This window comes from Lissotriton helveticus, chromosome 4_1 (assembly GCF_964261635.1).
Source record: "Lissotriton helveticus chromosome 4_1, aLisHel1.1, whole genome shotgun sequence".
NCBI lineage: Eukaryota > Metazoa > Chordata > Amphibia > Caudata > Salamandridae > Lissotriton > Lissotriton helveticus.
The window spans coordinates 829,913,866-829,941,121 of record NC_136063.1 but is presented as its reverse complement, the minus strand read 5'-3'; the positions used below and the strand labels follow the sequence as shown (position 1 = coordinate 829,941,121).

Here is a 27,256-nt window from a genome sequence, read left to right as displayed (position 1 = left end):
GAGTGACAGCAGAGTAAGAGACACAGCAGAGTGAGAGACACAGCAGAGTGAGAGAAACAGCATAGTGAGAGTGACAGCAGAGTGACAGCAGAGTGAGAGTGACAGCAGAGTGAGAGACAACAGAGTGAGAGACAGCAGAGTGTGAGTGACAGCAGAGTGAGAGTGACAACAGAGTGAGAGTGACAGCAGAGTGAGAGAGACAGCAGAGTGAGCATGACAGCAGAGTGAGCGTGACAGCAGAGTGAGCGTGACAGCAGAGTGACAGCAGAGTGAGAGCAGAGTGAGAGTGAGAGCAGAGTGAGAGTGACAGAATAGTGAAAGTGACAGCAGAGTAAGCGCAGAGTTAGAGTGAGAGCAGAGTGAGAGAGACATCAGAGTGTGAGAGATAACAGAGTGGGAGAGACAGCAGCGTGAGAGAGACAGCAGAATGAGCGTGACAGCAGAGTGAGCGTGACAGCAGAGTGAGCATGACAGCAGAGTGAGCATGATAGCAGAGTGACAGCAGAGTGAGAGCAGAGTGAGTGTGAGAGCAGAGTGGGAGTGACAGCAGAGTGAGAGTAACAGCAGAGTGAGAGCAGAGTTAGAGTGAGAGCAGAGTGAGAGTGACAGAATGAGAGACAGCAGAGTGAGAGTGACAGCAGAGTGAGACAGCAGAGTGAGACAGCAGAGTGAGAGACAGCAGAGTGAGAGACACAGCAGATTGAGAGAGACCATAGAGTGAGAGTGACAGCAGAGTGAGAGGTACAGCAGATTGAGAGTGACAGCATAGTGAGAGACACAGCAGAGTGAGAGACACAGCAGAGTGAGAGAGACAGCAGAGTGAGAGTGACAGCAGAGTGACAGCAGGGTGAGAGTGACAGCAGAGTGAGAGACAGCAGAGTGAGAGACAGCACAGTGAGAGTGACAGCGCAGAGTGAGTGACAGCAGAGTGAGAATGGCAGCAGAGTGAGCATGACAGCAGAGTGAGCGTGACAGCAGAGTGAGCATGACAGCAGAGTGATCATGACAGCAGAGTGACAGCAGAGTGAGAGCAGAGTGAGAGTGAGAGCAGAGTGAGAGTGACAGAAGAGTGAGAGTGACAGCAGAGTAAGCGCAGAGTCAGAGTGAGAGCAGAGTCAGAGTGACAGCAGAGTGAGAGTGACAGCAGAGTGAGAGTGACAGAATGAGAGACAGCAGAGTGAGAGTGACAGCAGAGTGAGACAGCAAAGTGAGATAGACAGCAGAGTGAGAGACAGCAGAGTGAGTGACAGCAGAGTGAAAGTGACAGCAGAGTGAGAGTGACAGCAGAGTGAGAGAGACAGCAGAGTGAGCGTGACAGCAGAGTGAGCGTAACAGCAGAGTGAGCATGACAGCAGAGTGAGCGTGACAGCAGAGTGACAGCAGAGTGAGAGCAGAGTGAGAGTGAGTGCAGAGTGAGAGTGACAGCAGAGTGAGAGTGACAGCACAGTGAGCGCAGAGTGAGAGTGAGAGCAGAGTGAGAGTGAGAGCAGACTGAGAGTGAGAGCAGACTGAGATTGACAGCAGAGTGAGAGTGACAGCATGAGAGACAGCAGATTGAGAGTGACAACAGCGTGAGACAGCAGAGCGAGAGAGACAGCAGAGTGAGAGACAGCAGAGTGAGAGTGACAGAAGAGTGAAAGTGACAGCAGAGTGAGTGACAGCAGAGTGAGAGTGAAAGCAGAGTGAGTGACAGCAGAGTGAGAGTGACAGCAGAGTGAGAGTGACAGCATGAGAGACATCAGAGTGAGAGTGACAGCAGAGTGAGACAGCAGAGTGAGATAGACAGCAGAGTGAGAGACAGCAGAGTGAGAGCGACAGCTGATTGAGAGAGACCATAGAGTGAAAGAGACAGCAGGGTGAGAGAGAAAGCAGGGTGAGAGTGACAGCAGAGTAAGCGTGACAGCATGAGTGACAGCAAAGTGAGAGTGACAGCAGAGTGAGAGTGACAGCATGAGACAGCAGAGTGAGAGTGACAGCAGAGTGAGAGTGATATCAGAGTGAGAGTGACATCAGAGTTAGAGTGACAGCAGAGTGAGAGACAGCAGAGTGAGAGTGACAGCAGAGTGAGCGCAGAGTGAGAGTGAGAGCAGAGTGAGAGTGACAGCAGGGTGAGAGTGACAGCAGAGTGAGAGTGACAGCATGAGAGACAGCAGAGTGAGAGTGACAGCAGAGTGAGACAGCAGAGTGAGATAGACAGCAGAGTGAGAGACAGCAGAGTGAGAGAGACAGCAGATTGAGAGAGACCATAGAGTGAAAGAGACAGCAGGGTGAGAGAGAAAGCAGGGTGAGAGTAACAGCAGAGTGAGAGTGACAGCATGAGTGACAGCAGAGTGAGAGTGACAGCATGAGAGACAGCAGAGTGAGAGTGACAGCAGAGTGAGAGTGACATCAGAGTGAGAGTGACATCAGAGTGAGAGTGACAGCAGAGTGAGAGAGACAGCAGAGTGAGAGTGCCAGCAGAGTGAGAGTGCCAGCAGAGGAGACAGCAGAGTGAGAGTGACAGCAGAGTGAGAGTGACAGACAGCAGAGCAAGAGTGACAGTGGAGGGAGAGTGACAGCAGAGTAAGAGACACAGCAGAGTGAGAGACACAGCAGAGTGAGAGAGACAGCATAGTGAGAGTGACAGCAGAGTGACAGCAGAGTGAGAGTGACAGCAGAGTGAGAGTAAACATAGTGAGAGACAGCAGAGTGTGAGTGACAGCAGAGTGAGAGTGACAACAGAGTGAGAGTGACAGCAGAGTGAGAGAGACAGCAGAGTGAGCATGACAGCAGAGTGAGCGTGACAGCAGAGTGAGCGTGACAGCAGAGTGACAGCAGAGTGAGAGCAGAGTGAGAGTGAGAGCAGAGTGAGAGTGACAGAATAGTGAAAGTGACAGCAGAGTATGCACAGAGTTAGAGTGACAGCAGAGTGAGAGAGACAGCAGAATGAGCGTGACAGCAGAGTGAGCGTGACAGCAGAGTGAGCATGACAGCAGAGTGAGCATGATAGCAGAGTGACAGCAGAGTGAGAGCAGAGTGAGAGTGAGAGCAGAGTGGGAGTGACAGCAGAGTGAGAGTAACAGCAGAGTTAGAGTGAGAGCAGAGTGAGAGTGACAGCAGAGTGAGAGTGACAGAATGAGAGACAGCAGAGTGAGAGTGACAGCAAAGTGAGACAGCAGAGTGAGACAGCAGAGTGAGAGACAGCAGAGTGAGAGACACAGCAGATTGAGAGTGACAGCAGAGTGAGAGGTACAGCAGAGTGAGAGTGACAGCATAGTGAGAGACACAGCAGAGTGAGAGACACAGCAGAGTGAGAGAGACAGCAGAGTGAGAGAGACAGCAGAGTGAGAGTGACAGCAGAGTGACAGCAGGGTGAGAGTGACAGCAGAGTGAGAGACAGCAGAGTGAGAGACAGCACAGTGAGAGTGACAGCAGAGTGAGTGACAGCAGAGTGAGAATGGCAGCAGAGTGAGCATGACAGCAGAGTGAGCGTGACAGCAGAGTGAGCATGACAGCAGAGTGATCGTGACAGCAGAGTGACAGCAGAGTGAGAGCGGAGTGAGAGTGAGAGCAGAGTGAGAGTGACAGAAGAGTGAGAGTGACAGCAGAGTAAGCGCAGAGTCAGAGTGAGAGCAGAGTCAGAGTGACAGCAGAGTGATAGTGACAGCAGAGTGAGAGTGACAGAATGAGAGACAGCAGAGTGAGAGTGACAGCAGAGTGAGACAGCAGAGTGAGATAGACAGCAGAGTGAGAGACAGCAGAGTGAGAGAGACAGCAGATTGAGAGAGACCATAGAGTGAGAGTGACAGCAGAGTGAGAGTGACAGCAGAGTGAGAGTGACAGCACGAGAGACAACAGAGTGAGTGCGACAGCAGAGTGAGAGTGACAGTAGAGGGAGAGTGACAGCAGAGTGTGAGTGACAGCAGAGTGTGAGAGACAGCAGAGTGTGAGAGACAGCAGAGTGTGAGTGACAGCAGAATGAGAGTGACAGCAGAGTGAGAGTGAGAGCAGAGTGAGAGTGACAGCAGAGTGAGAGTGACAGCAGAGTGAGAGTGACAGAATGAGAGACAGCAGAGTGAGAGTGACAGCAGAGTGAGACAGCAGAGTGAGATAGACAGCAGAGTGAGAGACAGCAGAGTGAGAGAGACAGCAGAGAGAAAGTGAAAGCAGAGTGACAGCAGAGTGAGAGTGACAGCAGAGAGAGAGACAGCAGAGTGAGAGACAGCAGAGTGAGAGTGACAGCAGAGTGAGAGTGCCAGCAGAGTGAGTGACAGCAGAGTGAAAGTGACAGCAGAGTGAGAGTGACAGCAGAGTGAGAGAGACAGCAGAGTGAGCGTGACAGCAGAGTGAGCGTAACAGCAGAGTGAGCATGACAGCAGAGTGAGCGTGACAGCAGAGTGACAGCAGAGTGAGAGCAGAGTGAGAGTGAGTGCAGAGTGAGAGTGACAGCAGAGTGAGAGTGACAGCAGAGTGAGCGCAGAGTGAGATTGAGAGCAGAGTGAGAGTGAGAGCAGACTGAGAGTGACAGCAGACTGAGAGTGACAGCAGAGTGAGAGTGACAGCATGAGAGACAGCAGATTGAGAGTGACAACAGCGTGAGACAGCAGAGCGAGAGAGACAGCAGAGTGAGAGACAGCAGAGTGAGAGTGACAGAAGAGTGAAAGTGACAGCAGAGTGAGTGACAGCAGAGTGAGAGTGACAGCAGAGTGAGTGACAGCAGAGTGAGAGTGACAGCAGACTGAGAGTGACAGCATGAGAGACATCAGAGTGAGAGTGACAGCAGAGTGAGACAGCAGAGTGAGATAGACAGCAGAGTGAGAGACAGCAGAGTTAGAGAGACAGCAGATTGAGAGAGACCATAGAGTGAAAGAGACAGCAGGGTGAGAGAGAAAGCAGGGTGAGAGTGACAGCATAGTAAGCGTGACAGCATGAGTGACAGCAAAGTGAGAGTGACAGCAGAGTGAGAGTGACAGCATGAGACAGCAGAGTGAGAGTGACAGCAGAGTGAGAGTGATATCAGAGTGAGAGTGACATCAGAGTGAGAGTGACAGCAGAGTGAGAGACAGCAGAGTGAGAGTGACAGCAGAGTGAGCGCAGAGTGAGAGTGAGAGCAGAGTGAGAGTGACAGCAGGGTGAGAGTGACAGCAGAGTGAGAGTGACAGCATGAGAGACAGCAGAGTGAGAGTGAGAGCAGAGTGAGACAGCAGAGTGAGATAGACAGCAGAGTGAGAGACAGCAGAGTGAGAGAGACAGCAGATTGAGAGAGACCATAGAGTGAAAGAGACAGCAGGGTGAGAGAGAAAGCAGGGTGAGAGTGACAGCAGAGTGAGAGTGACAGCATGAGTGACAGCAGAGTGAGAGTGACAGCATGAGAGACAGCAGAGTGAGAGTGACAGCAGAGTGAGAGTGACATCAGAGTGAGCGTGACATCATAGTGAGAGTGACAGCAGAGTGAGAGACAGCAGAGTTTGAGTGACAGCAGAGTCAGAGAGACAGCAGAGTAGGAGAGACAGCAGAGTGGGAGAGACAGCAAAGTGAGAGAGACAGCAGAGTGAGAGTGCCAGCAGAGTGAGAGTGCCAGCAGAGGAGACAGCAGAGTGAGAGTGACAGCAGAGTGAGAGTGACAGACAGCAGAGCAAGAGTGACAGTGGAGGGAGAGTGACAGCAGAGTAAGAGACACAGCAGAGTGAGAGACACAGCAGAGTGAGAGAAACAGCATAGTGAGAGTGACAGCAGAGTGACAGCAGAGTGAGAGTGACAGCAGAGTGAGAGACAACAGAGTGAGAGACAGCAGAGTGTGAGTGACAGCAGAGTGAGAGTGACAACAGAGTGAGAGTGACAGCAGAGTGAGAGAGACAGCAGAGTGAGCATGACAGCAGAGTGAGCGTGACAGCAGAGTGAGCGTGACAGCAGAGTGACAGCAGAGTGAGAGCAGAGTGAGAGTGAGAGCAGAGTGAGAGTGACAGAATAGTGAAAGTGACAGCAGAGTAAGCGCAGAGTTAGAGTGAGAGCAGAGTGAGAGAGACATCAGAGTGTGAGAGATAACAGAGTGGGAGAGACAGCAGCGTGAGAGAGACAGCAGAATGAGCGTGACAGCAGAGTGAGCGTGACAGCAGAGTGAGCATGACAGCAGAGTGAGCATGATAGCAGAGTGACAGCAGAGTGAGAGCAGAGTGAGTGTGAGAGCAGAGTGGGAGTGACAGCAGAGTGAGAGTAACAGCAGAGTGAGAGCAGAGTTAGAGTGAGAGCAGAGTGAGAGTGACAGAATGAGAGACAGCAGAGTGAGAGTGACAGCAGAGTGAGACAGCAGAGTGAGACAGCAGAGTGAGAGACAGCAGAGTGAGAGACACAGCAGATTGAGAGAGACCATAGAGTGAGAGTGACAGCAGAGTGAGAGGTACAGCAGAGTGAGAGTGACAGCATAGTGAGAGACACAGCAGAGTGAGAGACACAGCAGAGTGAGAGAGACAGCAGAGTGAGAGTGACAGCAGAGTGACAGCAGGGTGAGAGTGACAGCAGAGTGAGAGACAGCAGAGTGAGAGACAGCACAGTGAGAGTGACAGCGCAGAGTGAGTGACAGCAGAGTGAGAATGGCAGCAGAGTGAGCATGACAGCAGAGTGAGCGTGACAGCAGAGTGAGCATGACAGCAGAGTGATCATGACAGCAGAGTGACAGCAGAGTGAGAGCAGAGTGAGAGTGAGAGCAGAGTGAGAGTGACAGAAGAGTGAGAGTGACAGCAGAGTAAGCGCAGAGTCAGAGTGAGAGCAGAGTCAGAGTGACAGCAGAGTGAGAGTGACAGCAGAGTGAGAGTGACAGAATGAGAGACAGCAGAGTGAGAGTGACAGCAGAGTGAGACAGCAAAGTGAGATAGACAGCAGAGTGAGAGACAGCAGAGTGAGAGAGACAGCAGATTGAGAGAGACCATAGAGTGAGAGTGACAGCAGAGTGAGAGTGACAGCAGAGTGAGAGTGACAGCACGAGAGACAACAGAGTGAGTGCGACAGCAGAGTGAGAGTGACAGTAGAGGGAGAGTGACAGCAGAGTGTGAGTGGCAGCAGAATGAGAGTGACAGCAGAATGAGAGTGATAGCATGAGTGGCAGCAGAGTGAGAGTGACAGCAGAGTGACAGCAGAGTGAGAGTGATAGCAGAGTGAGAGACAGCAGAGTGAGGGTGACAGCAGGGTGAGAGTGACAGCAGAGTGAGTGACAGCAGAGTGAGAGTGACAGCAGAGTGAGACGACAGCAGACTGAGAGTGACAGCAGAGTGAGAGAGACAGCAGTGTGAGAAAAAGCAGAGTGTGAGAGACAGCAGATTGAGAGAGACCATAGAGTGAGAGTGACAGCAGAGTGAGAGTGACAGCAGAGTGAGAGTGACAGCACGAGAGACAACAGAGTGAGTGCGACAGCAGAGTGAGAGTGACAGTAGAGGGAGAGTGACAGCAGAGTGTGAGTGGCAGCAGAATGAGAGTGACAGCAGAATGAGAGTGATAGCATGAGTGGCAGCGGAGTGAGAGTGACAGCAGAGTGACAGCAGAGTGAGAGTGATAGCAGAGTGAGAGACAGCAGAGTGAGGGTGACAGCAGGGTGAGAGTGACAGCAGAGTGAGTGACAGCAGAGTGAGAGTGACAGCAGAGTGAGACGACAGCAGACTGAGAGTGACAGCAGAGTGAGAGAGACAGCAGTGTGAGAAAAAGCAGAGTGTGAGAGACAGCAGAGTGAGTGACAGCAAAGTGAGAGTGACAGCAGAGTGAGAGTGACATAGTGAGTGACAGCAGAGTGAAAGTGACAACAGAGTGAGAGTGACAGCAGAGTGAGTGACAGCAAAGTGAGAGTGACAGCAGAGTGAGAGTGACAGCAGAGTGAGAGTGACATCGTGAGTGACAGCAGAGTGAAAGTGACAGCAGAGTGAGAGTGACAGCAGAGTGAGAGTGACAGCATGAGAGACAGCAGAGTGAGAGTGACAGCAGAGTGAGAGTGACAGCAGAGTGAGAGTGACAGCATGAGTGACAGCAGAGTGAGAGTGACAGCAGAGTGAGAGTGACAGCAGAGTGAGAGTGACAGCATGAGAGACAGCGGAGTGAGAGAGGCAGCAGGGTGTGAGAGACAGCAGAGTGTGAGAGACAGCAGAGTGTGAGAGACAGCAGAGTGTGAGAGACAGCAGAGTGTGAAAGACAGCAGAGTGTAAGAGACAGCAGGGTGTGAGTGACAGCAGAGTGAGAGTGACAGGAGAGTGAGAGTGACAGCATCAGCATGAGTGACAACAGAGTGAAAGTGACAGCATCAGCATGAGAGAGAGCAAAGTGAGAGACAGTAGAGTGAGAGTGACAGCAGAGTGAGAGTGACAGCAGATTGAGAGTGACAGCAGAGTGAGAGTGACAGCATGAGAGACAGCAGAGTGAGAGTGACAGCAGAGTGAGATTGACAGCGGAGTGAGAGTGACAGCAGAGTGAGAGAGACATCAGAGTGTGAGAGACAGCAGAGTGTGGGAGATAGCAGAGTGTGAGAGATAGCAGAGTGCGTGACAGCAGAGTGAATGACAGCAGAGTGAGAGTGACAGCAGAGTGAGAGTCACAGCAGACTGAGAGTCACAGCATGAGTGACAGCAGAGTGACAGTGACAGCAGAGTGAGAGTGACTGCATGAGAGACAGCAGAGTGAGAGTGACAGCAGAGTGAGAGTGACAGCAGAGTGAGAGTGACAGTAGAGTGAGTGACAGCAGAGTGAGAGTGACAACAAAGTGAGAGTGACAGCAGAGTGTGAGAGACAGCAGAGTGTGAGAGACAGCAGAGTGAGAGAGAAAGCAGGTTGAGAGTGACAGCAGAGTGAGAGTGACAGCATGAGTGACAGCAGAGTGAGAGTGACAGCAGAGTGAGAGTGACAGCTTGAGAGACAGCAGAGTGAGAGTGACAGCAGAGTGAGAGTGACATCTAAGTGAGAGTGACATCAGAGTGAGAGTGACAGCAGAGTGAGAGTGACAGCAGAGTGAGAGTGACAGCATGAGTGACAGCAGAGTGAGAGTGACAGCAGAGTGAGTGTGACAGCAGAGTGAGAGTGACAGCATGAGAGACAGCGGAGTGAGAGAGGCAGCAGGGTGTGAGAGACAGCAGAGTGTGAGAGACAGCAGAGTGTGAGAGACAGCAGAGTGTGAGAGACAGCAGAGTGTGAAAGACAGCAGAGTGTAAGAGACAGCAGGGTGTGAGTGACAGCAGAGTGAGAGTGACAGGAGAGTGAGAGTGACAGCATCAGCATGAGTGACAGCAGAGTGAAAGTGACAGCATCAGCATGAGAGAGAGCAAAGTGAGAGACAGTAGAGTGAGAGTGACAGCAGAGTGAGAGTGACAGCAGATTGAGAGTGACAGCAGAGTGAGAGTGACAGCATGAGAGACAGCAGAGTGAGAGTGACAGCAGAGTGAGATTGACAGCGGAGTGAGAGTGACAGCAGAGTGAGAGAGACATCAGAGTGTGAGAGACAGCAGAGTGTGGGAGATAGCAGAGTGTGAGAGATAGCAGAGTGCGTGACAGCAGAGTGAATGACAGCAGAGTGAGAGTGACAGCAGAGTGAGAGTCACAGCAGACTGAGAGTCACAGCATGAGTGACAGCAGAGTGACAGTGACAGCAGAGTGAGAGTGACTGCATGAGAGACAGCAGAGTGAGAGTGACAGCAGAGTGAGAGTGACAGCAGAGTGAGAGTGACAGTAGAGTGAGTGACAGCAGAGTGAGAGTGACAACAAAGTGAGAGTGACAGCAGAGTGTGAGAGACAGCAGAGTGTGAGAGACAGCAGAGTGAGAGAGAAAGCAGGTTGAGAGTGACAGCAGAGTGAGAGTGACAGCATGAGTGACAGCAGAGTGAGAGTGACAGCAGAGTGAGAGTGACAGCTTGAGAGACAGCAGAGTGAGAGTGACAGCAGAGTGAGAGTGACATCTAAGTGAGAGTGACATCAGAGTGAGAGTGACAGCAGAGTGAGAGACAGCAGAGTGAGAGTGACAGCAGAGTGAGAGAGACAGCAGAGTAGGAGAGACAGCAGAGTGGGAGAGACAGCAAAGTGAGAGAGACAGCAGAGTGAGAGTGCCAGCAGAGTGAGAGTGTCAGCAGAGGAGACAGCAGAGTGAGAGGGACAGCAGAGTGAGAGTGACAGCAGAGCGAGAGTGACAGTGGAGTGAGAGTGACATCAGAGTGAGAGACACAGCAGAGTGAGAGACATAGCAGAGTGAGAGAGACAGCAGAGTGAGAGTGACAGTAGAGTGACAGCAGAGTGAGAGTGACAGCAGAGTGAGAGTGACAGCAGAGTGAGAGTGACAGCAGAGTGAGTGACAGCAGAGTTAGAGTGAGAGCAGAGTGAGAGAGACATCAGAGTGTGAGAGATAGCAGAGTGGGAGAGACAGCAGAGTGAGAGAGACAGCAGAATGAGCATGACAGCAGAGTGAGCGTGACAGCAGAGTGAGCATGACAGCAGAGTGAGCATGATAGCAGAGTGACAGCAGAGTGAGAGCAGAGTGAGAGTGAGAGCAGAGTGGGAGTGACAGCAGAGTGAGAGTGACAGTAGAGTGAGAGCAGAGTTAGAGTGACAGCAGAGTGAGAGTGACAGCAGAGTGAGAGGGACAGCAGAGTGAGTGACAGCAGAGTTAGAGTGACAGCAGAGTTAGAGAGACAGTTGACTGGGAGAGATAGCAGAGTGGGAGGGACAGCAGAGTGAGAGAGACAGCAGAGTGAGCGTGACAGCAGAGTGAGCGTGACAGCAGAGTGAACATGACAGCAGAGTGAGCATGATAACAGAGTGAGAGCAGAGTGAGAGTGAGAGCAGAGTGAGAGTGAGAGCAAAGTGAGAGTGACAGCAGAGTGAGAATGACAGTGGAGTGAGAGTGACAGTATGAGAGACAGCAGAGTAAGAGTGACAGCAGAGTGAGACAGCAGAGTGAGATAGACAGCAGAGTGATAGCGACAGCAAAGTGAGTGACAGCAGAGTGAGAGTGACAGCAGAGTGAAAGACAGCAGAGTGAAAGTGACAGCAGAGTGAGAGTGACAGCAGAGTGTGAGTGACAGCAGAGTGAGAGACAGCAGAGTGAGAGAGACAGCAGAGTGAGAGACAGCAGAGTGAGAGACAGCAGAGTGAGAGACAGCAGAGTGATAGCGACAGCAAAGTGAGTGAGAGAGACAGCAGAGTGAGAGACAGCAGAGTGAGAGACAGCAGAGTTATAGCGACAGCAAAGTGAGTGACAGCAGAGTGAGAGTGACAGCAGAGTGAAAGACAGCAGAGTGAAAGTGACAGCAGAGTGAGAGTGACAGCTGAGTGTGAGTGACAGCAGAGTGAGAGACAGCAAAGTGAGAGAGACAGCAGAGTGAGAGACAGCAGAGTGAGAGACAGCAGAGTGAAAGAGATAGCAGAGTGAGAGTGACAGAAGAGTGAGAGTGACAACAGAGTGTGACAGTCAGCAGAGTGTGAGAGACAGCAGAGTGTGAGAGACAGCAGAGTGTGAGTGACATCAGAGTGAGAGTGACAGCAGAGTGAGAGTGACAGCATGAGTGACAGCAGAGTGAGAGTGACAGCAGAGTGAGAGTGACAGCATGAGAGACAGCAGAGTGAGAGTGACAGCAGAGTGAGAGTGACAGCAGAGTGAGAGTGACAGCAGAGTGGGAGAGACAGCAGAGTGAGAGAGAGCGCAGAGTGGGAGAGTGACAGCAGAATGAGAGTGACAGCAGAGTGAGAGTGACAGCAGAGTGAGAGACAGCAGAGTGAGATACACAGCAGAGTGAGAGACACAGCAGAGTGAGAGACACAGCAGAGTGAGAGTGACAGCAGAGTGAGAGTGACAGCAGACAGAGTGAGAGAGACAGCAGAGCGAGAGAGACAGCAGAGTGAGAGTGACAGCAGAGTGAGAGTGACAGCAGAGTGAGAGAGACTCAGCAGTGTGAGGGTTCCAGAGAGAGCAGGGTATGCGTGTGTGCTTACACGGTGCACTGCCACACAGGAGCTAAAACAAAGAACAGCTGAACACTTTTCTTGGGAGCTTCATGGAGGCAGCTGGCCCTCTATGAGGGGAGCAGCAAGGAGGGGACGCCCCAACCAATCAAGCGCAACTACTCACAACCTACTGCACGATTACAACACAGGCCAAAGGGCAGAGCTAGGTCTTTTCGCATTACGTAGGGTGAGCAGTGTGTGATTGTGTAGGGTGTGAAGTGTGTGAGTGTGCAGGGTGAACAGTGTGTGAGCATGCAGGGTGAGCAGTGTGTGAGCATGCAGGGTGAGCAGTGTGTGAGTATGCAGGGTTAACAGTGTGTGAGGGTGCAGGGTGAACATTGTGTGATTGTATAGGGTGAGCAGTGTGTGAGTATGCAGGGTGAACATTGTGTGAGTGTGTAGGGAGAGAAGTGTGTGAGTGTGTAGGGTGGGCAGTGTGTGAGTGTGCAGGGTGAGCAGTGTGAGAGTGTGTAGGGTGAGCAGTGTGTGTGTGTAGGGTGAGCAGTGTGTGTGTGTAGGGTGAGTAGTGTGTGAGTGTGCAGGGTGAGCAGTGTGGGAGTGTGCAGAGTGAACATTGTGTGAGTGTGTAGGGTGAGCAGTGTGTGAGTCTGCAGGGTACGAAAACTCGAACTAAGTCCACCACACACACACACATAACACCACACACATAACACCACACACATAACACCACACACACACACCACACACACACACACACAACACAACACACTCACCACCACACACTCACCACCACACACGCAACCACACACACAACCACACCGTCAGTGCAAACTTTCACCAGACACAGACACCATAAGTCGTCAGTGCACGCTTTCACCGGGCACAAACACCACCAGCCGTCAGTGCAGGCTTCCACCAGGCACACACCACCAGACGTCAGTGCACGCTTTCACCAAACACACATACACCACCAGCCATCAGTGCACACTTTCACCAGGCACACACACCACCAGCCGTCAGTGCACGCTTTCACCAGGCACACACACCACCAGCCGTCAGTGCACGCTTTCACCAGGCACACACACCACCAGCCGTATGTGCACGCTTTTACGAGGCACACACACCACCAGCCAGTGCACACTTCCACCAGGCACACACACCTCCAGCCGGCAGTGCACGCTTCCACCAGGCACACACACCACCATCCATGAGTGCACAATTTCCACAGGCACACACACCACCAGCCAACAGTGCACACATCAATTGTTAACGCATCCACAATTAACTATTGCAGCAATCGCAGTATGGTGCACTTTACTTTTAAACATATTCATCTAAAGCGCAGCATGCCACCATTGCAACAATTCCAATCCAACCCACATAAATCCACTACACACCACATGCATACACTCCATAACACATGGCTAAAAGACATTGCCATTTACAATCCCATTAGCTCTAACTCAAATAAATCCGAGACCTATTGCATTTCCAATGCTTGTTTCTAATTGGTATGGTTGCGCGGGTAAAATTAGTATAAATATAGGGCCCGGGAAGCTAAGCATTTCGAGTAAGACTGAACCGCACTAGACGGTGGCAGAGGTTTCGCTGTGGTCACCATCATCGATAACTAAGGTGCTGCACTAGATAGAGGAAGTTTGAGGGTTGAAACCTGTGGGGTTCGTTACGCTTGAATAGATCTAGAATCTTGTAAAAGGTTACTATATAATGTCTAAATGTTTTTCTCATAGAGGCAAAGGACCCTTTGAGGCACTTGTTTAGAACAAGGTGAAAGAAGACTTGAATTAAGCAACACATCTTCCAGAAGCCGCAGTGATTTTTGTAAGCGGTTTTAATATTTTTAACTTCATCTTAATATGAGTAGTGATAGGCCCATAAGATTTGTCAGGCTGCGTAAATGGTTAATTACATTACTTTCACGCTCTTTAGGTCTCGCGACCTATCGATGCGCGCATGCGCATCGAGCGGAGCGAGAATTCAAGCGGCGAAAACATCATGAAACCACCAGCTTTTTGCTGGCGTTTTCATGGCGTTTTCTTGCCGTTCATGTGAACCACGTGAGCAACATGCACGCGCATTCACGGCCAGGGCTTCTCCTCCTCTAATTATTCAGGGCCGGCCGCAGACCGGCCGTACTTTCACTTTCCCGCTTCTCCTCCCCTAATCATTCATTCCCGGCCGCTCACAGCACATCAAAGGGCTTCGCCCAGCGTGCGCTCTGCATTCTCTCCCCAGCCAGCTTCCCCCATCCCTCGCACCCCCTCCTCCTTCAGGCCCCCACCTTTTGCTTCCATAGCTTGCAAAGACCTCAGAATAGTTATCGCTTGACATCATTAACCTCCCGCTGAAGCGGCAGCTATTTCTGGTTTCCCTTTGCTTGTGTCCATGGCAACTCACGCAGCCATTACTAAAACCCGAGGGCAAAGCACCGAGCCCCCGAGTCAAGCCTTGCAACCCGCTCCAAGGATCTTGGCAAACGAGGCCATGCATGTTTACTTAAAAGTCACGATGAAGTGCTAGACGGATGCGCAAACCACTGAGTGGCACAGGAGTCGGATTGTGCACAAAGAATGATTCCATTAAAGATACTCATTCACACTTTGACAAAATCCAGCCGCTTTCTAAAAAGATGAAATGGAAGCTAGTTAAGAAACTTGAGAGGCTGTTTGCTCAACAATCAGAGCAGCGCGGAGCCGCCAGTGTGTCTAGACTAGCACATGGTGGGGGGACAGCCAATGGCTCCAGCGCAGAAGTAGGAGGCGTGTGTGCGTCTCCGTGTGTGTGTGTGCGCGCGCTCCACAAGAACAAACAAGCATTGGCATTGCCAATAGGTCTCGCTTGTGGGACCTTATAAGTATTTTGTTTTGCAGCACAATATCATTGTAACTAAATACTTATAAGGTCCTACAAGCAAGACCTATTGGCTATGCCAATGCTTGTTTTAAGTAGAGCCTGAGGAACATTGAAGGTACCTTCGAGAACCTATTGAGCGATAGATTTTCATAACGGCGTCCCTGCATTGTCATGTAAGCTGCCTTTATACGAGTGACCTGTGGATGTTTTTATCTTGTTAAAATCCAAAGGCTCCCCTACGATATGTGGGTGGTTTCCCTTTTGTCAAAATTCAGTGGCTCCCCTAGTGCATGACTAGTAATTGACACCTTACGGTTTTTACTAACTTTCATTCGGTGCTAGTATCAAACAGAATTAAGTGCGTGTATGGAGCATGTTTCTATTCGATCTCGTTAGGTACGTGTTTGCATTGTTCCTCCAATGTTGCTCATGGCCGCTTTATGTTTTATATTTATTGTTTCTTTTTAGAGAGGACACTTTAAATTGTGTGAATGTACTTTTGTAAAGGCTGTGCCCTGGTGTCGAGCCTCCCATATTACGCACACTGGAGCAGGGTTCACATTTAGGACTTTTTCCACTAAGTAACGTAATCAATGATAAATAGCCTAAAAAATGTCCCAATATATAATAGCATGGAACCTTAAATTATATCTTGGGTTTACTTCCTTTCAGCTGTTCAACAACTCTTCTAATCTTTCGTTATCGTCAACTAATTTCATCAAGATTTCATACATGAAAGTAAGTTAGATCCTAGCACAGCAATTAATTGTATAATAAAAAGAAAGCTCTTCGAGATTATTAGATTCTCACTTTCAGGCTGCCATGTCAGTGACCCTCACTAGAACTGTGGTCAATATATGATAAAAATGGAGAATATTTCAATGTACTGCTAGATTTAATTTAAATCCATGACTTTGCTTAAGATTGTTAGCCTTTTGAATGTTATTCTTTTCTATATATTTTCTTTTTCTCTTAATGTATCTTGTATACAATATTTTGTGATTATTATTTTTTTTTCTATTTACTTTGGTGTGTATATATTTTCTGTACTAGAGGAAGTATTAACTTATAATGATGTATGAAATTATGAGATGTTTATATTAACACTAGGAAATGTATTTGTATAGGTTTGCGAGAATATAAAGTTATTTATCTATCATGATGAAATATTTCTCAGTTGAATATCAGGACATACTGTGCTGTAAGATAAGAAATGTACTATTGATAACAAATTTGAGTTCTTTACCATGAATGTATAATTAGCCGTTAATATCTATGTATGTAAATATTTATCAAATTTGGAGATTTAAATGATTGACCGGTATTCTAGGTGCATATGTGTATAATATAGAGTAGTAACCCTTGTTTTTTATGTTGTTCTTATGTTTCACATAGCTTTATTGCAATAGTCGGTCCCCTGATGAAGGTAGTTTTGCCGAACCGTGCGTAGCTTCCATCTACTGCATTGCGTCCATCAATTATACATCGACCATATTTTCAACATCTTTTTGACTGAAGCTATTGGATTTTTGTATGAATTTGATAGTGTGTTTTGTCACGATGGTTAAGTATACATGTGATTTATTATTCCTTTTTTCTGTTTATATTTATTGACACAGTGCTGTTCTCAATTTAAAAAAAAATGAAATGATTGAAAAGATAAAGAAATATATGAATTTATATAAAAAAAAATGAGTTATCACTATCAATAAAATCATAAATATATTTTTATAACTAATTGACAGTCCTGACCTATTTGTGAAGCATAATATGCAGTTACCTCTGTTGAATTCGTATACTTAGAATACTTTGGCATATATAATTGATGCTTGCTATAAATTCTTTACCCACTGATGTTTACTCCCTACGTATAGCAAGCCTACAGTTTATGTAGGGGTCCCCTTTTTTCAAAACTATAGTTATTTAATGGTAGCCTGTAAGGCATTAAGTCCGCTGGGCTACCTTATTTTCTGACTGTTATTTTCTAAAAAAAATAATAATAATAATACTACCTTTGCTAATCGAAATCGAGATGGGGACCTTTTTGGAGGTTCATAGCTAACAAACCACACACGGAGGCATTTGACTTAGTTGTCCCATAAAGTATATAAGAAACTATAAGACCCTCGTGATTTTATATAGCTGCATAATTGGCGCATGCGCTTAAACTCCTAAGTGGCTCAAGGCGGGGCAGACACCCAGGCAGAATTCGACCTCACTTCTTTCAAAGGGGACAAGCCACACCTCACGTGCGGTTTCTAGAGTATGCGCCCCGATCTTCATTTCAGCGGACCCAAACCAAGTGGCATGAATTGGCCGATGAGGCGCTTGCTAGCATGCACGCACCAGTGGTTGGCCTACCACGGGCCCACGAATAAGTCCGAGAGCAGGACCGGCCCAGTCGTGAAATCAAGGCCACTGCAAAACTGGTGCTCCCCAGAAAAAACGTCAAATACGCCCTGTCCGAGGGCACCAATGCTGTGGCCTAGCACTTGTCCCAGAATTCTACCCCCACTTTCTTCTATACCAAACCGATATTGTCTGTAAAAACAACGGACTCCGTCCATTGTCGGAATGACGCCAAACCCCCTATCTCTGGGCTACGCACCCTGTCATGCCTAGCAAATCAACTCCCCCGTAACGACCAGATGTGAGAGACCGCCCAATGGACCATAGCCATTATCTGTAACATTCCTTCCTTTGAACGACCTCCCCCCCCATTAAACCTGTAACCAGACCCATCACTGCCTCTTCTCCAGCAACCCAAACCAGTGCCCCCTTGCCCCTGGCAGACCTCTGTCTCTGCCCAAACTCCAATCAGTGTGGATGTGTCTGCCCTCATGAGACCCCATGTGTCATACCCGGAAAAAGTCCCCCCTCCTCCTCAGTCCATGCTATTCCAAGGTGTCCAAACACTTTGCCCAGAATCACCAGACATTGCTCCACGCTGCATCCGAAAATCACACCCAGTGCCTCAAGTCAACCGGTCCACGCCAAATGCCTGTCGCCTCCCCCTGGGACCCCGCTACTGCCCGCCATTGCCTGTCTCAACAACACTGCGCTCCTGATCCCCCTCTGCAATCAGCAGCTCAAGAAACATTCTCCCCTTACAAGCGCCACTCCTGCACTGAACCCTCCCACAACACCCGCGTTCCCTGCGAACTTCCACACCCTCCACGCATGCAAACCCACAACCTACCCCCGCACTGTCCTCGTGCATTGCATTCCCCTGTACTATGTCCCCTCCCTCCCGAATTGGGCACGTCTGTGGCCGAGCCTGGCAAAAATATCCATCCTCTTGTGAATGGCGGTCAAACTGCCGCTCTGACATTTCCGAGCACCGCGCATAGCTGACCCGCATTGATAACGCCCTCCCCACCACACTCCAAAAACAAGCATTTGCAATGCAATAGGTCTCGCATTAGGAAAGTGGCCAATTGTAACGTCAACCAATGCGTGCAGTGGTGTGAAGCAAAATGACTGGAGGGGGGTGGGCTGCAGAATGCGCGAGGGAGTCCCTGAAACACCCATATTTCCTACATGAATTATTGTGGGCCCCGAGAGAGTGCCACCAACTCCGTGCCATGCATACGTGTTTAGTGCCATTTGCTTTGGTGCTATACGAGGTTTGCAGCCCATAACTACTTGAATAAATATCAATGTATGCTGCTATTATGTATATGCTCAGAATGTAGTGTTACTATTCAGTGTATGTGTTTTGTTTACACCCCTCACTCTTTTCTTTTCCTTTTTTTTTTACTTCAATGAGCGTGGCGCCGTCTTCACAGACACCGCACCATGCAATGCAATAGGTGTTGCTTTTAGGATTGTAAATAACAATGGCTTTTAATTTTTTAAAAGGCATTGTCATTTACAATGCCAATAGCTCCAAAATTCGCAGTTGCAAAACCTATTGCATTGTAAGTGCTTGTTGGGTTGAGCTGAGGGTCAGCGCACATGCGCTGCTCTGCGAGGCTTGATGTATTCCATCTGTGGAGTTTGACCATGCACACTGCCTTTCAGAGCTTCCTTCCTGTGACGTTCGAGGTGTCTTTCTTTCGTGTAGTGCATTGGTGCCATGTATCCCTCCTTTTGGTGTGTTTCCTATGCCCATGGCAAATGGCCCTGTTACAACGGTCATTTCGCTTTAGGCCATGTCTCCTACTCGCAGCACACTTTTTTGTAACATTTGTTTTTGCCGGAACACGACCGCTCGTGTTTTGAGTCACTGTTATAACTTTATTTTTACATCTCCCCGCAATGCGACCATTACTTAATGTAGTATGTGGAGAGACTGCTCACTATTACTTAAGGTAGCATTCCCTAAATATAGCTTACAATAACAATAAATATACAACGTAAAAGATGCCACATAAAAACAGAAAATGCAAGATACATTTGCCATCCAGGTTTCTTGTAGAATTGCGGAGCAAAACAGATGCACAATCTGTCTACAGTGTGTTGCAGTACACTGTGCAGTTGTGAGCTTCACCATGTTTTAACACTGTTACAGTAGACGTGTTTAGTTTCGAGCTTGTGTTACATCACGCCTTGTGTTACAGTCAGTGGTAACAGTGGACGGGAACGGAAGGGCACGGTGTGCCCCTACTTCTAAAAATGATTTCAGTCCGTTCCCCTACTTCTTACTCTCAAAAAAGCATCCCGGGATGGCAAGAATAGTCCTACTTAAAAACAATAACTTTTTTCCATTCAGCTTCCAGGGGTTGCTTGCACTTCTCTGTTGAACTCCGAGGCTGCAGCAGCCCCCCCTGAGCTTGCACAGCCCGAGGGCAGCAGGACCAGACTGGCCGCTGAGGGCACCGGGCAATGCCCCGGTGGGCTGCAAGGGTGGGGGCCGGTTTTGGGCCCCTGGGGGCTGTTTTTGTTACACGGCCGTTTTTGCAGCAAGGCTGCAAAATCTGCCTTGTAACAAAATCGGCCGAAAACAGGCCCTGGCAAAGAGCTCGGTTGCACCCCCAAACCCCCTGGGGGCTGGCCGAGGACTTTGCCTGGGCCTGTTTTGGTTCCCAGTCCGGCCCTGGAGGGCAGGCTCATTGTCATTCTGATTGATGCAGATTATCCCCTTTCGAATGACAATGCGCCTGCCCTCTGCCTTTAGCATATCAAGTGCCAGTGAGATCGGAGTTGGTGATTACAGAGGAGCTTTCCCCTAACAGAGTACTGTGGGGAACTTGACACCTTGTGTAATTTGTCAATGTTGTACACAGAGTGAACTGGGCAGGAGTAGTGACGGGACAGAACAGACGACAGGAAAGGAGAGGTACTAGGGCAGGAGAGGTGACCGGGCAGGAGAAGTAACGGGCAGGAGAAGTGACAGGGCAGGAGAAGTGACATGGCAGGAGAAGTGACAGGGCAGGAGAAGTGACGGGCAGGAGAAGTGATGGGCAGGAGAAGTGACGGGCAGGGGAAGTGACGGGGCAGGGGAGGTGACGGGGCAGGGGAGGTGACGGGGCATGAGATAGAGCGGTAACCGGGCGGGAGCAGTGAAAGGACAGGAGCGGTGAACAGGACAGGACAAGAGCAGTGAACGGGGCAGGACTGAAGCAGTGAACGGGCAGGACAGGAGCAGGGGACAAGACAGGAGCAGTGAATGGGGCAGGAGCAGTGAACGTGGCAGGAGCAGTGAACGGGGAAGAGCAGTGAACGGGGCAGGAGCAGTGAACGTGGCAGGAGCAGTGACGGGCAGGAGTAGTGAACGGGCCAGGAGCAGTGAACGGGCAGGAGCAGTGAACGGGGCAGGAGCAGTGAACGGGGCAGGAGCAGTGAACGGGGCAGGAGCAGTGAACGGGGCAGGAGCAGTGACGGGTAGGTGATGTGATGGGCAGGAGAGGTGACAGGGCAGGAGTAGTGATGAAGCAGTAGAAGTAATGGGGCAGGAGTAGTGACGAAGCAGTAGAAGTAATGGGGCAGGAGCGGTGATTAGGCATGAGCAGTGAACAGTCTTCATACTGAGCCTTAACATAGACAATTAAATAAGCCCCGTCTGGTAGACACTCTCTTTGCCTGCAAGGCCACCAACTAGGAAATAATCTGCCACTAGTTCTTTAAACCATTCACTTCCACTTTGCTTTTAGGAAAGGTTAAAATTAGTTTTATTCTGTTAGTTCTCCTCTTCTGCATTTAGAATTGTATCAGGAGCTGGTATTTTGAATTACAAAAATCAGATTGTCCTGTGGTGCCTCAATGCCATATGGGTGAATGTGCGTGTTCTAAAAGATCTACCAAGCACTCTTACCGTCACACCAGCCGTTTCTCCCAATGAAGGTTGTTTCCGCTCCGGAATATGAGAACCCTGGTTTGCAGGTACAGTAGATCATAGGCGACGTCTCATTACACACAGAGTTGTTCGGGCACAGGGTGCCGTCTTTGCAAGTTACGGGTATTGCTGTGAATGGAAATGTATAGCAGATAATGAGTGTTGAGGTTTCGTGGAAAACAAGAGAATGAACAACATGATGCCTCACTTTAAGCCACTGTTTGCTTCCAGTACACAGTATGGATGCTCCATAAGACACAACTTCTAGTCTGCTGGTGACCAAAGCAGTCTTGGGGGTTGATTCTTGAAAGAAACTGATTTCAGAGTAGTGTGTTGCGACCAGCCTCTTCCTTGGTAGTGTGATGGATGCCTCAAAAGCCTCAAACTGCTAAGGGACTGTTTGCTGAGAGTTGTAAGACCAGTGGTAGAAGTGGGCGGGAACAGAAGGGCACGGCGTGCCCCTACTTCTAAAAATTATTTCAGTCCGTTCCCCTACTTCTTACTTTCAAAAAAGCATCCCGGGATGGCAAGAATAGTCCTACTTAAAAATGATAACTTTTTTCATTCAGCTTCCAGGGGCTGCTCGCACTTCTCTGTTGAACTCCAGAGGCTGCAGCAGCCCCCCTGAGCTCGCACCGCCCGAGGGCAGGCCCATTGTCATTCTGATTGAGGCAGATTATCCCCTTTCGAATGACAATGCGCCTGCCCTCGGCCTTTAGCATATCAAGTGCCAGTGAGATCGGAGTTGGTGATTACAGAGGAGCTTTCCCCAAACAGAGTACTGTGGGGAACTTGACACCTGGTGTAATTTGTCAATGTTGTACACAGAGTGAACTGGGCAGGAGCAGTGACGGGACAGAAGAGATGACAGGAAAGGAGAGGTACTAGGGCAGGAGAGGTGACCGGGCAGGAGAAGTAACGGGCAGGAGAAGTAACGGGCAGGAGAAGTAACGGGCATGAGAAGTGACAGGGCAGGAGAAGTGACAGGGCAGGAGAAGTGACAGGACAGGAGAAGTGGCAGGCAGGAGAAGTAACGGATAGGAGAAGTGACGGGGCAGGAGAGTTGATGTGTCAGGAGCAGTGACGAGAAAGGAGAGGTGACAGGAAAGGAGAGGTGACGGAGCAGGAGAAGTGATGGGGCAGGAGAGGTGATTAGGCATGGGCAGGAGCGGTAACTGGCAGGAGCAGTGAACGGATAGGGGCAGTGAACGGATAAGAGTAGTGAACGGGGCAGGAGAAGTGATGGGACAGGAGCAGTGATGGGGCTGGAGCGGTAATCAGGCAGGAGTACTGACCGGGCAGGAGCAGTGAACGGGCAGGAGCAGTGAATGGGCAGGAGCAGTGAACGGGCAGGAGCGGTGACAGGGCAGGAAAAGTGACAGGGTAGGAAATGTGACAAGGCAGGAAAGGTTACGGGCCAGGAGCAGTGACAGGGCAGGAGAGGCAACAGGAAAGGAGAGGTGACTGGGCAGGACAGGTAACTGGGCAGGAGAGGTGACGGGGCAGGAGAAGTGACGGGGCAGGAGAGGTGACGGGGCAGGAGAGGTGACGGGGCAGGAGAGGTGACGGGGCAGGAGAGGTGATGGGGCAGGAGAGGTGATGGGCAGGAGAGGTGACGGGGCATGAGATAGAGCGATAACCGGGCGGGAGCAGTGAAAGGACAGGACAGGAGCAGTGAACAGGACAGGAGAGGAGCAGTGAACGGGGCAGGAGCAGTGAACGAGGCAGGAGCAGTGAACGGGGCAGGAGCAGTGAACGGGGCAGGAGCAGTGACGGGGCAAGAGCAGTGACTGGGCAGGAGCAGTGACTGGGCAGGAGAAGTGATGGGGCACTAGAAGTGATGGGCAGGTGACATGACAGGCAGGTGTTGTGATGGGCAGGGGGGGTGACGGGCAGGAGTAGTGACGAAGCAGTAGAAGTAATGGGGCAGGAGCGGTGATTAGGTATGAGCAGGAGTGGTAACCGGGCAGGAGCTCTGAACGGGGCAGGAGCGGTGAACATGGCAGAACCGGTGAACGGGGCAGGAGCGGTGAACGGGGCAGGAGCAGTGAACAGGGCAGGAGCAGTGAACGGGGCAGGAGCAGTGAACGGGGAAGGAGCAGTGAATGGGGCAGGAGCAGTGACGGCAAAGGAGAAGGGAGGGGGCAGGGGAATTGACGAAGCTGGAGTGTTGATCGAGCATGAGCAGGAGTACTGACTGGACAGGAGCAGTGAAAGGGCAGGAGCAGGCATTTCCCAGGGCGACTGGAAGGGTAGGGGGCCAGTTTAGTTTTGGGGGACCGGTTTTGTATGGCATGGTGAGCAAAAAAACGATGGACTTAGGCCCATATCTCTGTACTGGTGTGAATGTATGACATTGTTCTGCATTCTGTCCACCAGTTGTTCTTTTTGCTATATTATGATTGAGCAGCTGGCTGACATGAATATGAAGGAGCCTTTGTGGGTTTCCATGAGTCTAGATTCTCCTGAAGAGTCCCTTTCTCTTCTGAGCCCTGCTTAACACATGTGTACAGGAGGAGCCCTGTATTCATGACCTCAATGTTTGAGACAAAAAAGAATCATGGATTTCTGAACAATGAGAGTAAAAGCATTAAGGTAACATGTTGTTCCTGCTTATATTTCACACGCTTTACATAAACCTGTATTCCCTATGAGTGTTTGCTTTTTCCTGAATTAAACCTCAAATAAACATGTTTATCCATTGTTTTAATTACATAACGTTATAAGTTGTAACTGGTCAGTGAAATGCTAAACGTACTAAAAATTGGTATGTTTTGCTATTTCTAGCCACACCCCTGACTCCGCCCACTGATTCCATTTTCGGTTATTTCCGCCCCGTGATTCTCCACCCACAGTTCCACTACTTTTTTTTCCCACTTCCACCACTGATTACAGTACAGTTGTGCAGTTCCGAGCTTGGGCTGTCGCACACCCACAGTGTATCATTATGTTCTGTACTACCTACCGTAAGCGGTGGCGGATATGGACAGCCTTCTTTCCCAGCCATCTGATGTCTCTGTGCGATGCCCATGGATAGGTGGCATTACATTACCTGCTTCCTTCGCGGATATTTGTGTACTAGGTAACGGCATTTCAATTAAATCTTACATTAAACCTCTCCGGCTCCCCCTTGCGGCCAAATCACTTAAAGCACACGCAGACAAGAAGCTTGTGTTTAAAATCATTTAGCAACCAATACATACTAAATTATTTTGATCTCCCGTGTGTGAAGCTAGGCTCAAGGTGTAATATGCATTCACGGAACAAAAGGGGGTGGTGATGGATGGAGCATCTGAACCAATCAAACACTCACAGCCAGTCAACAGATCTGGGTTTAATCCACCACCGTAATATGCATTCACTCCCATGACTCTACCTGAAGTCCGGCAGATAATACACTATGAATTATGGAACACACGTTAATGTCTATGGTGGAGTTGAAATACAAAAAATGCATTACATGCTTTCCACGCTGGAGAGCCAAACAGTCTTGATACCTCCTCCAATAAACCACAAATGCCAACCACAGGGCTCCTCAAACACCTAAGAGCGTCCAAAGTACTTAGCCATGCATGTGTTTGCTCCCCCACTCCCAGCAAAATGTCATTGCACCCTACAGGGCCGGAGCAACAAACAGCATCAAAGGGCCAGTCCCCAGGAAGGCAGGAACTTCATTCTCATCTCCGCATAGGGAGAGTAGGTAGCCCTGAACAAATATTTGTCTCTCCCCACTGGAGGGCAGCTTCTGTTAATTCCAGTTCCTCGCAGGACTTTGAAGGCCTCATTATAGCGTTTGAAATGTCACTGATGCACCCTCCAGCCTTCAAAGAGCCTTTAAACCCACATTAACTAAATACACTGAGCATATGACTTAAATTTCCAGTGTTGATTCACCCAGTTGATGTAGTGTGTGATCTTGCCTAAATCAGTTTATCTCCTAATGCCTTGCTTCTCTTAATTGCAAATGGGAATTTTTTAGTTAGTAGGTTGTCGGCAATAAAGTGCCATCTCCATTGGAAATGTAAATTCCTAAAGAGCAGGTGCAGAACTACACAAACTGGTAAACTTGCAGGGTACAAACTTAATTAGGGTCTGACAGGCATCTGCCATACCCCTGTGTCTATCCTGGACCTCTCAACTCACAAAATAATTGAGGAGACATGGTACGCCCAACGATGAGCACACTGAATTTAGCTACGGAGGCTCAAAATTGACACCATTGGCAATCAATAAATGCTGGTAGTAGCTTTTTAGGTCAAGCCTAGAGTCAGCGCGCAAACAAAACAAATGTTGCCGAGAGGTTAAAACACTGGACTATTGAATTTGAAACTCCTCTGCAGTGCCACATATTCTAGTTTTCCTTGCTGGGATTTGTGGGTTACTGCTTCTGTCACAGAGCTCCTTTTGCTACTGTGCAGTTCATAATTTCCATTAGTAATCTAGTACAGTGAGCTCACAACTGCCATTAAAGAGCTGCATGCAAACACACTTGTGCATGTGCATGCAGTCATATATTCAAACACTTAGGGCAGTGTAGGGGAGCAGGACACACTCGTGGCATTACACACTCTCAGGCCACGGACTCACAGTACACGCACCGCAATGACTGGGGACCACACACATTAGTTTCTGGTACGGACCGGAAGTCACGAGCGACTCCGGTCCCTTTATTTAAAGGCTTCTGGCCACGCCTGGCCAGAAGGTGCTACAGTGTTTGTAGGTGTTTCCGGGTCTCGGCTGAGACCCGTGAAACACTAGACCGTTACATCCCATTCCAACTTGGTTCTTTGACTTCTTCTGAAATAATGTTCATTAGTCAGCATGCAAAGTCAGCTAGCCTCACATTAGGCCGAGGTTTGGGTCTTAGATGGTGTCCCCCACCTCCTCTGGTTGTTTGTGATTCAGGTTCTGTTCTTCTCATGGGCTCAGGTGTGCCCACCGTCTCTTCTGTGTGGAGGCTGCTCTCTGCTTGCTCTGACATATCGATGTCCTGTATTTCACTGCTTTGTCGGTTTTCCTGCCTTGCTGGGATACGCTTAAACCAGGACACATTCCTAGTCACCACCTCTTCATCTCTCTGTGCCGTCACTGCCGTGCCTTTAGTTGTTTTGATGACCCATGGCTCGGTCTCATATGGTGTACGGAATTTTCCTCCTGGTCTTCTAGTTCGCAGCAGTGCCATGTCTCCTGGACTTAGTTCTTTGTCTTGCGCTCTCCTCTTGTGACTTGCTCGTTCATTGTTCTTCCGCCTTCGTTCTTGGGTGTCAGCAGGTGTGTATGGCGCCGGTTTCCAATTGTCGGCCATAGGCAGTCGATCTCTCCTCGGTCCCGCAAACATCAGTGACCATGGGGATCTTTGGGTGGTGCTGTGTGGAGTGCTTCTATATTCCCTCAGGAATAGTTGCAGTGCCATTTCGGGATCTTTGCCTTCCACCATTGCAATCCTTATTGTTTTGTTAACTGTCCTCATAAAGCGTTCTGCTTCCCCGTTTGCCTGGGGCCATTGTGGAGTGATTCGATGATGTTTTACTCCCAGCTCTTTTAAAAACTCCTTGAACTCGCTGCCTTGGAATGGCGGCCCATTGTCCGTTTTGATTCTCTGGGGAATGCCAAATAGCGCAAAAGTCTTGCTAAGTAGCGGTTGGACATTTGCGAAACTGGTAGATGTTGCCAACTCCACTACTGGATATTTGGTGTAACTGTCCACCATTACTACTGTCACTCTCCCATCTGGGAAGCTGCCAAAGTCCAAACTGATCCAGCTCCATGGGGAGGGTGAGGGCTCCTCTGTGATGATTGGGGCTGGGGAATCAGGGGCACTAGTTAACTGGCATGCCCGGCAGGTCTTTACCACACTGTCTACCTTCTCATCCATGTATGGAAACCACACCTTTTCCCTCATTCTCGCTTTCATTCTTCTTGTCCCTTGGTGTCCCTCATGGGCCAACATGGTTGCCTGATCTTGAAGAGACACTGGGATTACTATCCGTGACCCTCTCAGTATCAGCCCATTGCTTGCTTTACTTAGCTCGTTGTGCACTTTCCAAATCTGGGACAGCCGATTGCGATCGGCTTCATTCCAGTCAGCCACATTGCGCAAAAAGTTCTCCCATGACCCTGCGTCAAGGGATGCCTTAACTTTGACCATTGCTGCATCGTGTTCATATTGACTTACAATGTCTTCTGCCGACAACGCATGTGGAC

The 27,256-nt window shown here is 49.6% G+C and overlaps 1 protein-coding gene across 1 annotated transcript in view; it reads right to left on the bottom strand.

Moving 5' to 3' along the window:
* LOC144828071 (adhesion G protein-coupled receptor E1-like) overlaps positions 1-27,256 on the bottom strand; it is a 561,082-nt gene that overhangs the window by 281,615 nt on the left and 252,211 nt on the right. The window contains exon 3 of the mRNA XM_078686208.1: positions 21,032-21,181. Within this exon, the coding sequence (XP_078542334.1) occupies positions 21,032-21,113 (82 nt within the window). The 5' untranslated portion in view covers positions 21,114-21,181. The remainder of the gene's footprint in view (positions 1-21,031; positions 21,182-27,256) is intronic.